Raw genomic sequence first — 15619 nt, 5'->3', positions numbered from 1 at the left:
CCCCCTCCCAATCCCTAACCAATCCACCTTCATGTTGCCAGCCATGACGAAGCCCTTACCTAATGGCATACAGTTGCCCTACCCGTACCCAATCCAACCTAATCCCAATCTACCATATATCCCACCCACCCAATACCCACATCCAGCCCTATCCCATCCCAACCCTAATCCCAATCCAACCCTAATCCCAATCCAACCCTAATCCCATCCCAACCCTTAATCCATCCCAACCCTAATCCCAATCACCCTAATCCCAACCTAATCCCAATCCAACCCTAATCCCATCCCAACCTACCATCCCACCCTAATCCCATCCACCCAAATCCCAATCCACCCAAATCCCAACCCAACCCTAATACCCAACCCTTAATCCCAATCCAACCCTAATCCCAATCCAACCCTAATCCCATCCCAACCCTAATCCCAATCCCAACCCTAATCCATCCCACCCTAATCCCAATCCCAACGCTAATCCCAATCCAACCCTAATCCCAATCCAACCCTACTCCCAATCCAACCCTAATCCCAACCTTAATCCCAATCCAACCTAATCCCAATCCCAACCCTAATCCCAATCCAACCCTAATCCCAATCCAACCCTAATACCAACCTAATCCCAATCCAACCCTAATCCCAATCCAACCCTAATCCCAATCCCAACTCTAATCCCAATCCAACCCTAATCCCATCCCAACCCTAATCCCAATCCAAACCTAATCCCATCCCAACCCTAATCCATCCCAACCCTTAATCCCAATCCCAACCTAATCCAACCCAACCCTAATCCCAAACCTAATCCCATCCCAACTCTAATCCCAACCCCAATCCAACCCTAATCCCAATCCAACCCTAATCCCAATCCAACCCTAATCCCAACCCTAATCCCAACCCTAATCCCAACCCTAATCCCATCCCAACCCTAATCCCAATCCAACCCTAATCCCAATCCAACCCTAATACCAACCCTAATCCCAATCCAACCCTAATCCCAATCCAACCCTAATCCCAACCCTAATCCCACCCAACCCTAATCCCATCCCAACCCTAATCCCAATCCAACCCTAATCCCAACCCTAATCCCAATCCAACCCTAATCCCATCCAACCCTAATCCCAATCCAACACTAATCCCAATCCACCCTAATCCCATCCCAACCCTAATCCCAATCCAACCCTAATCCCATCCCAACCCTAATCCCAATCCAACCCTAATCCCATCCCAACCCTAATCCCATCCAACCCTAATCCCATCCCAACCCTAATCCCATCCCAACCCTAATCCCAATCCAACCCTAATCCCATCCCAACCATAATCCCATCCCATCCCTAATCCCAATCCACCCTAATCCCAATCCAACCCTAATCCCATCCCATCCCTAATCCCAATCCAACCCTAATCCCAATCCAACCCTAATCCCAATCCCAACCCTAATCCCAATCCAACCCTAATCCCATCCCAACCATAATCCCATCCCATCCCTAATCCCAATCCAACCCTAATCCCAATCCAACCCTAATCCCAATCCAACCCTAATCCCAATCCAACCCTAATCCCATCCCAACCCTAATCCCAACCCTAATCCCAATCCAACCCTAATCCCAACCCTAATCCCAATCCAACCCTAATCCCAATCCCAACCCTAATCCCATCCCAACCCTAATCCCAATCCAACCCTAATCCCAATCCAACCTAATCCCAATCCAACCCTAATCCCATCCCAACCCTAATCCCAATGCAACCCTAATCCCATCCCAACCCTAATCCCATCCCAACCCTAATCCCAACCCTAATCCCATCCACCCTAATCCCAACCCTAATCCCAATCCAACCCTAATCCCAATCCAACCCTAATCCCATCCCAACCCTAATCCCAATCCAACCCTAATCCCAATCCAACCCTAATCCCATCCCAATCCTAATCCCAATCCAACCCTAATCCCAATCCAACCCTAATCCCATCCCAACCCTAATCCCATCCCAACCCTAATCCCAATCCAACCCTAATCCCAACCCTAATCCCAATCCAACCCTAATCCCAATCCAACCCTAATCCCATCCCAACCCTAATCCCAATCCAACCCTAATCCCAATCCAACCCTAATCCCATCCCAACCCTAATCCCATCCCAACCCTAATCCCAATCCAACCCTAATCCCATCCCAACCCTAATCCCAATCCAACCCTAATCCCAATCCAACCCTAATCCCATCCCAACCCTAATCCCATCCCAACCCTAATCCCAATCCAACCCTAATCCCATCCCAACCCTAATCCCAACCCTAATCCCAATCCCAACCCTAATCCCAATCCAACCCTAATCCCAATCCAACCCTAATCCCAATCCAACCCTAATCCCATCCCAACCCTAATCCCATCCCAGCCCTAATCCCAATCCAACCCTAATCCCATCCCAATCCCAACCCTAATCCCATCCCAATCCCAATCCCATCCCAACCCTAATCCCATCCCAACCCTAATCCCAATCCAACCCTAATCCCATCCCAACCCTAATCCCATCCCAATCCAACCCCAATCCCATCCCAACCCCAATCCCAACCCTAATCCCACCCCACCTGTCCCAGCATTGTCCCGTGCTGCCCCTCTGCCATGAAGTCGATGTCCCTGGGGGTGACGATGCCCTGCAGCCGCCCCCCGATGGCCCCACTCTGTGTTACCGGGACCCCTTTACAGCCCCGATGGCGCTGCAGCTCCAGCACGTCCCGAACTGTGTGTGTGGGGCTGAGAACTGCGGGGTCACGGATACAGCCCTGCTGGAACTGCTGCATATGGGGGATATGGGGTTAGATGGGGTATATGGGGTTATGGGGTATATGGGGTATATGGGGTTAGATGGGATATTGGGGTACATGGGGTATATGGGGTATATGGGTTATATGGGGTTAGATGGGGTATATGGGGTTATGGGGTATATGGGGTATATGGGGTATATGGGGTTATGGGGTATATGGGGTATATGGGGTATATGGGGTATATGGGGTTATGGAGTTAGATGGGGTATATGGGGTATATGGGGTATATGGGGTTATGGGGTTATGGAGTTAGATGGGGTATATGGGGTATATGGGGTATATGGGATATATGGGATATATGGGGTTAGATGGGGCTCAGAACTGCGGGGTCACTGATACAGCCCTGCTGGAACTGCTGCATATGGGGGATATATGGGGTATATGGGGTATATGGGGTATGTGGGGTATATGGGGTTATATGGGGTTATGGGGTATATGGGGTATATGGGGTTAGATGGGGTATATGGGGTTAGATGGGGCTGAGAACTGCGGGGTCACAGATACAGCCCTGCTGGAACTGCTATGGGATATATGGGGTATATGGGGTATATGGGGTATATGGGGTTAGATGGGGTATATGGGGTTAGATGGGGCTGAGAACTGCGGGGTCACAGATACAGCCCTGCTGGAACTGCTATGGGATATATGGGGTATATGGGGTATATGGGGTATATGGGGTTAGATGGGGTATATGGGGTTAGATGGGGCTCAGAACTGCGGGATCACAGATACAGCCCTGCTGGAACTGCTGTGGGATATATGGGGTTATGGGGTTATGGGGTTATGGGGTATATGGGATATATGGGGTATATGGGGTATATGGGGTTATGGGGTATATGGGGTATATGGGGTATTGGGGTATATGGGGTATATGGGGTTATATGGGGTATATGGGGTTAGATGGGGTATATGGGGTATATGGGGATATATGGGGTATATGGGGTTAGATGGGGTATTGGGGTATATGGGGTTATGGGGTATATGGGGTACATGGGGTATATGGGGTATATGGGGTATATGTGGTATATGGGGTATATGGGGTACATGGGGTATATGGGATATATGGGGTATATGGGGTTATGGGGTATATGGGGTTATGGGGTATATGGGGTATATGGGGTTATTGGGTATATGGGGTATATGGGGTATATGGGGTTAGATGGGGTATATGGGGTATATGGGGTATATGGGGTTAGATGGGGTATATGGGGTATATGGGGTATATGGGGTATATGGGGTTAGATGGGGCTGAGAACTGCGGGGTCACGGATACAGCCCTGCTGGAACTGCTGTGGGGTATATGGGGTATATGGGGTTAGATGGGGTATATGGGGTATATGGGGGATATGGGGGATATGGGGTATATGGGATATATGGGGTATATGGGGTATATGGGGTATATGGGATATATGGGGTTAGATGGGTATTGGGATATATGGGGTATATGGGGTATATGGGGTATATGGGGTATATGGGGTATATGGGGTTAGATGGGTATTGGGGTTATATGGGGTATATGGGGTATATGAGGTTAGATGGGGTATATGGGGTATATGGGGTTAGATGGGTATTGGGGTATATGGGGTATATGGGATAAGATGGGGTTAGATGGGTATTGGGGTTATATGGGGTATATGGGGTATATGGGGTTAGGTGGGGTAATGGAGCATACGGGGTTAGATGGTGACTATGAGAGTCTATGGGGGGCTATGGGGGGACTATGGGAGTCTATGAGAATCTATGGGGGACTATGGGAGACTATGGGGGGCTATGGGGGGACTATGGGGGCTATGGGGGACTATGGGGGTCTATGGGGGCTATGGGGGGACTATGGGATTCTATGGGGGTCTATGGGGGCTATGGGGGCTATGGGGGTCTATGGGGGCTATGGAAGCTATGGGATTCTATGGGGGTCTATGGGGGTCTATGGGGGCTATGGGGGTCTATGGGGACTATGGGGGTCTATGGGGGACTATGGGATTCTATGGGGGTCTATGGGGGCTATGGGGGTCTATGGGGGCTATGGGGGCTATGGGGGTCTATGGGGGTCTATGGGGGTCTATGGGGGCTATGGGGGTCTATGGGGGTCTATGGGGGCTATGGGGGCTATGGGGATCTATGGGGGCTATGGGGGCTATGGGGGTCTATGGGGGGTCTATGGGGGTCTATGAGGGCTATGGGGGTCTATGGGGGCTATGGGAGTCTATGGGGGGCTATGGGAGTCTATAGGGGTCTATGGGGGCTATGGGGGCTATGGGGGTCTATAGGGGTCTATGGGGGGCTATGGGGGTCTATATGGGTCTATGGGGGCTATGGGGTCTATGGGGGTCTATGGGGGTCTATGGGGTCTATGGGGGGACTATGGGATTCTATGGGAGTCTATGGGGGCTATGGGGGCTATGGGATTCTATGGGGGTCTATGGGGGTCTATGGGGATCTATGGGGGGCTATAGGGGTCTATGGGGGTCTATGGGGGCTATGGGGGTCTATGGGGGCTATGGGGGTCTATAGGGGTCTATGGGGGTCTATGGGGGACTATGGGGGTCTATGGGGGTCTATGGGGGATATGGGGGTCTACGGGGGCTATTGGAGGACTATGGGATTTTATGGGGGTCTATGGGGGTCTACGGGGGTCTATGGGAGTCTGTGGGGTCTATGGGGGGACTATGGGATTCTATGGGGGTCTATGGGGGTCTATAGGGGTCTATGGGGGTCTATGGGGGTTTATGGGGGTCTATAGGGGTCTATAGAGGTCTATGGGAGTCTAGGGGGGCCAAAAGGGGCTATGGGGTCTATGGGGGCTATGGGGGTCTATGGGGGTCTATGGGGGATATGGGGGTCTATGGGGGTCTATGGGGGTCTATGGGGGGCTATGGGGGTCCCGGTGCCGTACCTTGACCTTGAGCACTTGGCTGGCCTGGAACTCGGGGCTGCAGTTGTGGTGGATGATCCCGATTCCACCCATCAGCTTTGGGGTCATTGGGATATGGGGCACAAAGGGGATATGGGGGGGATATGGGGGTATGAGGTTATGGGGTATGGAGGTTATATGGGGGGTTATGGGGTATGAGGTTATGGGGGTATGGGGGATATGGGGCGGATATGGGGTATGAGGTTATATGGGGGTATGGAGGTTATATGGGGGGATATGGGGTATGGAGGTTATATGGGGTTATATGGGGGTATGGGGGATATGGGGGGATATGGGGTATGAGGTTATGGGGGTATGGGGTTATGGGGGGACATGGGGAAGGGTATGGGGGTACGGGGGGGTACGGGGATAATAGGGGGACATGGGGATATTGGGGGCCATAATCCCATATCCTTATAACACCATGACCCCATAACCCCACAGCCCCACAGCCCCACAACCCCATAACCCCATGATCCCATAACCCCACAACCCCATAACCAAACAGCCCCATAACCCCACAACCCCACAGCCCCATAACCCCATGATCCCATAACCCCATAACCCCACAACCCCATAACCTCATGATCCCATAACCCCACAGCCCCATAACCCCACACCCCATAACCCCATAACCCCATGATCCCATAACCCCACAGCCCCATAACCCCACACCCCACAACCCCATAACCCCATGATCCCATAACCCCATAACCCCACAGCCCCATAACCCCATGATCCCATAACCCCACAGCCCCATAACCCCACACCCCACAACCCCATAACCCCATGATCCCATAACCCCATAACCCCACAACCCCACAACCACACAGCCCCACAACCCCACAGCCCCATAACTCCATGATCCCATAACCCTACAACCCCACAACCCCACAGCAATACAACCCCATAAACCCACACCCCACTCACAGCCCCATAACCCCACAGCCCCACAGCCCCACAGCCCCATAACCTCATGATCCCATAACCCCACAACCCCAAAACCCCACAGCCCCAAAGCCCAATAACCCCACATCCCCCATAACCCCATAACCCCATAACCAAACAGCCCCATAACCCCACAACCCCATAAGCCCATAACCCCACAACCCCATAACCCCATGATCCCATAACCCCACAACCCCATAACTCCATGATCCCATAACCCCACAACCCCACAACCCCATAACCCCATAACCCCATAACCCCACAGCCCCATAACCCCATAACCCCATAACCCCACAGCCCCATAACCCCATGATCCCATAACCCCATAACCCCATAACCCCATGATCCCATAACCCCACAGCCCCATAACCCCATAACCCCATGATCCCATAACCCCATAACCCCATAACCCCATAACCCCATGATCCCATAACCCCATAACCCCATAACCCCATAACCCCACAGCCCCATAACCCCATAACCCCATAACCCCATGATCCCATAACCCCATAACCCCACAGCGCCATAACCCCATGATCCCATAACCCCATAACCCCATGATCCCATAACCCCATGATCCCATAACCCCACAACCCCATAACCCCATGATCCCATAACCCCATGATCCCATAACCCCATAACCCCATAACCCCATAACCCCACAACCCCATAACCCCATAACCCCATGATCCCATAACCCCATAACCCCATAACCCCATAACCCCACGACCCCATAACCCCATAACCCCATGATCCCATAACCCCATAACCCCATAACCCCATAACCCCACAGCCCCATAACCCCATAACCCCATAACCCCATCACCCCATAACCCCATAACCCCATCACCCCATGATCCCATAACCCCACAACCCCATAACCCCATGATCCCATAACCCCATAACCCCCTGATCCCATAACCCCATAACCCCATAACCCCATGATCCCATAACCCCATAACCCCATAACCCCACAACCACTTAACCCCATAACCCCATAACCCCATGATCCCATAACCCCATAACCCCATAACCCCATAACCCCATGATCCCATAACCCCATAACCCCATAACCCCATGATCCCATAACCCCATAACCCCATAACCCCATGATCCCATAACCCCATAACCCCACAACCCCACAGCCCCATAACTCCATGATCCCATAACCCCACAACCCCATAACCCCATAACCCCATAACCCCATGATCCCATAACCCCACAACCCCATAACCCCATAACCTCATAACCCCATGATCCCATAACCCCATAACCCCACAGCCCCATAACCCCATAACCCCATAACTCACAGCCATGGCGATGGCCATGTCGGCCTCGGTGACGGTGTCCATAGGGGCAGACACCAGGGGGGTTTTTAGGGTGATCTCCTTCGTCAGCGCCGACGTCAGATCCTATAAGGGCACAGAGGGACCCCAAAACCCCACAGTGACCCCAAAACCCCCATATCCTATAGGGGAACCCCATATCCTATAGGGGAACCCCAAAAACCCCATATCCTATAGGGGAACCCCACATCCTATAGGGGAACCCCAAAAACCCCCATATCCTATAGGGGAACCCCATATCCTATAGGGGAACCCCAAAAAACCCATATCCTATATGGGAACCCCATATCCTATAGGGGAACCCCAAAAACCCCCATATCCTATAGGGGAACCCCATATCCTATAGGGGAACCCCAAAAACCCCCATATCCTATAGGGGAACCCCAAAAAACCCATATCCTATATGGGAACCCCATATCCTATAGGGGAACCCCAAAAACCCCCATATCCTATAGGGGAACCCCATATCCTATAGGGGAACCCCAAAAACCCCCATATTCTATAGGGGAAACAACCCAAAAACCCCATATCCTATAGGGGAACCCCATATCCTATAGGGGAACCCCAAAAACCCCCATATCCTATAGGGGAACCCCATATCCTATAGGGGAACCCCAAAAACCCCCATATCCTATAGGGGAAACAACCCAAAAACCCCATATCCTATAGGGGAACCCCATATCCTATAGGGGAACCCCCAAAACACCAAATCCTATAGGGGAACCCCATATCCTATAGAGGAATCCCCAAAACCCCATATCCTATAGGGGAACCAACCCCCAAACCCCACAGTGATCCCAAAACCCCCATATCCTATAGGGGAACCAACCCCCAAACCCCATATCCTATAGGGGAACCCCAAAAACCCCACATACTATAGGGGAACTTCCCAGAACCCCATATCCTATAGGGGAACCCCAAAACCCCCATATCCTATAGGGGAACCCCCCAGAACCCCATATCCTATAGGGGAACCCCAAAACCCCCATATCCTATAGGGGAACCAACCCCAAAACCCCATATCCTATAGGGGAACCCCAAAAACCCCACATACTATAGGGGAACTTCCCAGAACCCCATATCCTATAGGGGAACCCCAAAACCCCCATATCCTATAGGGGAACCCCCCAGAACCCCATATCCTATAGGGGAACCCCAAAACCCCCATATCCTATAGGGGAACCAACCCCAAAACCCCATATCCTATAGGGGAACCCCATAAAACCCCATATCCTATAGGAGAATCCCATATCCTATAGGGGAACCCCAAAACCCCCATATCCTATAGGGGAACCAACCCCAAAACCCCATATCCTATAGGGGAACCCCCAAAACCCCACATCCTATAGGGGAAACAACCCCAAAACCCCATATCCTATAGGGGAACCCCCAAAACCCCATATCCTATAGGGGAAACAACCCCAAAAACCCATATCCTATAGGGGAACCCCAAAAACCCCATATCCTATAGGGGAACCCTCTCAGAACCCATATCCTATAGGGGAACCCCCAAATCCCCCATATCCTATAGGGGAACCCCCAAATCCCCCATATCCTATAGGGGAACCCCAAAATCCCATATCCTATAGGGGATATTATGGGATCTATGGGGTTCTATGGGGTGGGGTATTATGGGATCTATGGGGTGGGTATTATGGGATCTATGGGGTTCTATGGGGTGGGATATTATAGGATCTATGGGGTTTCTATGGGGTGGGGTATTATGGGATCTATGGGGTGGGGTATTATGGGATCTATGGGGTGGGGTATTATGGGATCTATGGGATCTATGGGGTGGGTATTATGGGAGCTATGGGGTTCTATGGGGTGGGATATTATGGGATCTATGGGGTTCTATGGGGTGGGGTATTATGGGATCTATAGGGTGGGGTATTATAGGATCTATGGGGTTCTATGGGGTGGGGTATTATGGGATCTATGAGGTGGGATATTATGGGATCTATGGGGTGGGTTGTTATGGGATCTATGGGGTTCTATGGGGTGGGGTATTATGGGATCTATGGGGTTCTATGGGGTGGGATATTATAGGATCTATGGGGTTCTATGGGGTGGGATATTATAGGATCTATGGGGTGGGTTGTTATGGGATCTATGGGGTGGGATATTATGGGATCTATGGGGTGGGTTGTTATGGGATCTATGGAGTTCTATGGGGTGGGGTATTATGGGATCTATGGGGTTCTATGGGGTGGGGTATTATAGGATCTATGGGGTGGGTATTATGGGATCTATGGGGTGGGGTATTATAGGATCTATGGGGTTCTATGGGGTGGGATATTATAGGATCTATGGGGTGGGTATTATGGGATCTATGGGGTGGGGTATTGTGGGATCTATGGGGTTCTATGGGGTGGGTATTATGGGATCTATGTGGTTCTATGGGGTGGGTATTATGGGATCTATGGGGTTCTATGGGGTGGGGTATTATGGGATCTATGGGGTTCTATGGGGTGGGATATTATAGGATCTATGGGGTTCTATGGGGTGGGTATTATGGGATCTATGGGATCTATGGGGTGGGGTATTATGGGATCTATGGGGTTCTATGGGGTGGGATATTATAGGATCTATGGGGTGGGGTATTATGGGATCTATGGGGTTCTATGGGGTGGGATATTATGGGATCTATGGGGTTCTATGGGGTGGGGTATTATGGGATCTATGGGGTGGGATATTATGGGATCTATGGGGTTCTATGGGGTGGAGTATTATGGGATCTATGGGGTTCTATGGGGTGGGGTATTATGGGATCTATGGGGTGGGGTATTATGGGATCTATGGGGTTCTATGGGGTGGGGTATTATGGGATCTATGGGGTGGGGTATTATGGGATCTATGGGGTTCTATGGGGTGGGGTATTATGGGATCTATGGGGTGGGGTATTATGGGATCTATGGGGTGGGATATTATGGGATCTATGGGGTTCTATGGGGTGGGGTATTATGGGATCTATGGGGTGGGGTATTATGGGATCTATGGGGTGGGATATTATGGGATCTATGGGGTTCTATGGGGTGGGGTATTATGGGATCTATGGGGTGGGGTATTATGGGATCTATGGGGTTCTATGGGGTGGGGTATTATGGGATCTATGGGGTTCTATGGGGTGGGGTATTATGGGATCTATGGGGTTCTATGGGGTGGGATATTATGGGATCTATGGGGTTCTATGGGGTGGGGTATTATAGGATCTATGGGGTGGGGTATTATGGGATCTATGGGGTTCTATGGGGTGGGATATTATAGGATCTATGGGGTTTCTATGGGGTGGGGTATTATGGGATATTATGGGATCTATGTAGTGGGGTATTATGGGATCTATGGGGTTTCTATGGGGTGGGGTATTATGGGATCTATGGGATCTATGGGGTGGGGTATTATGGGATCTATGGGGTATTATGGGATCTATGGGGTTTCTATGGGGTCGGTTATTATGGGATCTATGGGGTTCTATGGGGTTGTTATGGGATCTATGGGGTGGGATATTATGGGATCTATGGGGTGGGGTATTATGGGATCTATGGGGTGGGTTGTTATGGGATCTATGGGGTTCTATGGGGTTGTTATGGGATCTATGGGGTGGGGTATTATGGGATCTATGGGATCTATGGGGTGGGGTATTATGGGATCTATGGGGTGGGATATTATGGGATCTATGGGGTGGGTTGTTATGGGATCTATGGGGTGGGGTATTATGGGATCTATGGGGTGGGTTGTTATGGGATCTATGGGGTGGGTTGTTATGGGATCTATGGGGTTCTATGGGGTGGGGTATTATAGGATCTATGGGGTTCTATGGGGTGGGGTATTATGGGATCTATGGGGTGGGGTATTATGGGATCTATGGGGTGGGTTGTTATGGGATCTATGGGGTGGGTTGTTATGGGATCTATGGGGTGGGATATTATGGGATCTATGGGGTGGGTTGTTATGGGATCTATGGGGTTCTATGGGGTTGTTATGGGATCTATGGGGTGGGTTGTTATGGGATCTATTGGGTTCTATGGGGTATTATGGGATCTATGGGGTGGGGTATTATGGGATCTAAGGGGTTCTATGGGGTGGGGTATTATGGGATCTATGGGGTTCTATGGGGTGGGGTATTATGGGATCTATGGGGTGGGGTATTATGGGATATTATGGGATCTATGGGGTGGGGTATTATGGGATATTATGTGATCTATGGGGTGGGTTGTTATGGGATCTATGGGGTGGGTTGTTATGGGATCTATGGGGTGGGTTGTTATGGGATCTATGGGGTTTCTATGGGGTGGGGGCACTCACCACCTCCTCAGCTGCAAAGTCAATGAAGCCGGGCAGGATGAGGAAATCACTGTTGGGGGGGGGGGCACTTATAGGGTCACCCCATAGAGGAGCCATAGGGGCTATGGGGATGTTATGGGGGATTTGGGGTGGCCCTATGGGGTCACTGGGGCTATGGGGATGTTATGGGATATTTGGGGTGGCCCTATGGGGCCATTGGGGCTATGGGGTTTTGGGGTGGCCCTATAGGGATATCGATGCATGAGGGGTCTACAGGGGCTATGGGGATGTCATATGGGATTTGGGGTGGCCCTATGGGGCCATCAATGTATGGGGGGCCTATAGGGGTTATGGGGATGTTATGGGGGATATGGGATTGCCCCATATGGGTCCATAAGGGTTATGGGGTTTTGGGGTGGCCCTATGGGGACATCAGTGCCTGGGGGGGGTCCATAGGGACTGTGGGGATGTTATGGGGGATTTGGGGTGGCTCTATGGGGGGTTCCATAGGGGCTATGGGGATGTTATGGGGGATTTGGGGTGACCCTATGGGGCCACTGGGGCTATGGGGATGTTATGGGGGATTTGGGGTGGCCCTATGGGGCCACTGGGGCTATGGGAATGTTATGGGGGATTTGGGGTGGCTCTATGGGGGGTTCCATAGGGGCTATGGGGATGTTATGGGGGATTTGGGGTGGCCCTATGGGGCCATTGGGGCTATGGGGTTTTGGGGTGGCCCTATAGGGATATCGATGCATGAGGGGTCTACAGGGGCTATGGGGATGTCATATGGGATTTGGGGTGGCCCTATGGGGCCATCAATGTATGGGGGGCCTATAGGGGTTATGGGGATGTTATGGGGGATATGGGATTGCCCTATGGGTCCATAGGGGTTATGGGGTTTTGGGGTGGCCCTATGGGGGCATCAATGCCTGGGGGGGGTCCATAGGGACTGTGGGGATGTTATAGGGGATTTGGGGTGGCCCTATGGGGGGTTCCATAGGGGCTATGGGAATGTTATACGGGATTTGGGGTGGCCCTATGGGGCCATAGGGGCTATGAGGATGTTATAGGGGATTTGGGGTGGCCCTATGGGGCCATAAATGCCTGGGGGGGCCATAGGAGCTATGGGGATGTTATAGGGGATTTGGGGTGACCCTATGGGGTCATCAATGCATGAGGGATCTATAGGGGCTGTGGGGTGTTATGGGGTATTTGGGGTGACCCTATGGGAGGCTCCATATGGGCTATAGGGATGTTATGGGGTATTTGGGGTGACTCTATGGGGCCACTGGGGCTATGGGGATGCTATGGGGGTTTTGGGGTGGCCCTATGGGTCCATTAGGGCTATGGGGATACTATGGGGGATTGGGGTAGCCCTATGGGGGGGTCCATAGGGACTATGGGGATGTTATGGGGTTTTGGGGTGGCCCTATGAATCCATTTGGACTATGGGGATGTTATGGGGTTTTTGGGGTGGCCCTATGGGCAGTTCCATAGGGACTATGGGGATGTTATGGGGTTTTGGGGTGGCACTATGGGGCCATCATTGTGGCTATGGGGATGTTATGGGGGATCTGGGGTGGCCCTATGAATCCATTTGGGCTATGGGGATGTTATGGGGTTTTTGGGGTGGCGCTATGGGGCCGTCATTGTGGCTATGGGGATGTTATGGGGTTTTTGGCTGGCCCTATGGGGTATTTGGGGTGGCACTATGGGGCCATCATTGTGGCTATGGGGATGCTATGGGGTATTTGGGGTGACCCTATGGGTTATTTGGGGTGGCCCTATGGGGTATTTGGGGTGGCGCTATGGGGTATTTGGGGTGACCCTATGGGTTATTTGGGGTGACCCTATGGGGTATTTGGGGTGGCGCTATGGGGCCATCATTGTGGCTATGGGGATGCTATGGGGTATTTGGGGTGACCCTATGGGTTATTTGGGGTGACCCTATGGGGCCATCATTGTGGCTATGGGGATGTTATGGGGTATTTGGGGTGACCCTATGGGGTATTTGGGGTGGCGCTATGGGTCCATAGGGGCTATGGGGATGCTATGGGGTATTTGGGGTGGCACTATGGGTCCATAGGGGCTATGGGGATGCTATGGGGTATTTGGGGTGACCCTATGGGGCCGTCATTGTGGCTATGGGGATGTTATGGGGGATATGGGGTGGCCCTATGGGGCCACTGGGACAATGGGGATGCTATGGGGGATTTGGGGTAGCCCTATGGGGGGTCCATAGGGACTATGGGGATGTTATGGGGGATCTGGGGTGGCCCTATGAGTCCATTTGGGCTATGGGGATGTTATGGGGGATTTGGCTGGCCCTATGGGGACATAAATGCATAGGTGGTCTATAGAGGTTATGGGGATGCTATGGGGTACTTGGGGTGGCGCTATGGGGCCGTCATTGTGGCTATGGGGATGCTATGGGGTATTTGGGGTGACCCTATGGGGTATTTGGGGTGGCCCTATGGGGTATTTGGGGTGGCGCTATGGGGTATTTGGGGTGGCCCTATGGGGTATTTGGGGTGACCCTATGGGGTATTTGGGGTGGTGCTATGGGGTATTTGGGGTGGCCCTATGAGTCCATTTGGGCTATGGGGATGTTATGGGGTTTTTGGGGTGGTGCTATGGGGCCGTTAGGGCTATGGGGATGCTATGGGGTATTTGGGGTGACCCTATGGGGTATTTGGGGTGGCGCTATGGGGTATTTGGGGTGGCGCTATGGGGCCATAGGAGCTATGGGGATGCTATGGGGTATTTGGGGTGGCGCTATGGGGCCGTCATTGTGGCTATGGGGGTGCTATGGGGTATTTGGGGTGGCGCTATGGGTCTATAGGGGCTATGGGGATGCTATGGGGTATTTGGGGTGACCCTATGGGGTATTTGGGGTGACCCTATGGGGCCATCATTGTGGCTATGGGGATGTTATGGGGTATTTGGGGTGGCACTATGGGTCCATAGGAGCTATGGGGATGCTATGGGGTATTTGGGGTGGCGCTATGGGGCCGTCATTGTGGCTATGGGGATGCTATGGGGTATTTGGGGTGACCCTATGGGGTATTTGGGGTGGCGCTATGGGGCCGTCATTGTGGCTGTGGGGCTGCTGTGCCCCCACCTGTATGTGAGGCCGTCACAGGTGTCAAAGAGCTGCCGGGCACTAAGACCGTCATCAGGGGGGGCAGCAATGCTGGGGGGGGGGAGAGCCTTCATCATCATCATCATCATCATCATCATCATCATCATCATCATCATCATCATCATCATCTTCATCATCATCACCATCATCATCATCATCATCATCATCATCATCA

At 52.0% G+C, this 15619-nt stretch overlaps 1 protein-coding gene across 1 annotated transcript in view; it reads right to left on the bottom strand.

Moving 5' to 3' along the window:
* Positions 1–7993: 7993 nt before the first annotated feature.
* The window catches only part of LOC146751031 (uncharacterized), an 11656-nt gene continuing 4030 nt past the window's right edge, over positions 7994–15619 (bottom strand). The window contains exons 2-4 of the mRNA XM_085535755.1: positions 15424–15619; positions 12321–12369; positions 7994–8081 (exon numbers count right to left, since the gene is read on the bottom strand). The exon at positions 15424–15619 is cut by the window's right edge and continues 706 nt beyond it. Of these exons, the coding sequence (XP_085391881.1) occupies positions 15478–15619 (142 nt within the window). The 3' untranslated portion in view covers positions 7994–8081; positions 12321–12369; positions 15424–15477. The remainder of the gene's footprint in view (positions 8082–12320; positions 12370–15423) is intronic.

Source organism: Coturnix japonica, unplaced genomic scaffold (assembly GCF_054131305.1).
Source record: "Coturnix japonica strain WE unplaced genomic scaffold, WE-NBRP24 Scf171, whole genome shotgun sequence".
Lineage (NCBI taxonomy): Eukaryota > Metazoa > Chordata > Aves > Galliformes > Phasianidae > Coturnix > Coturnix japonica.
The sequence above is the reverse complement of the archived record's forward strand: the minus strand, read 5'-3'. Positions and strand labels throughout refer to the sequence as shown.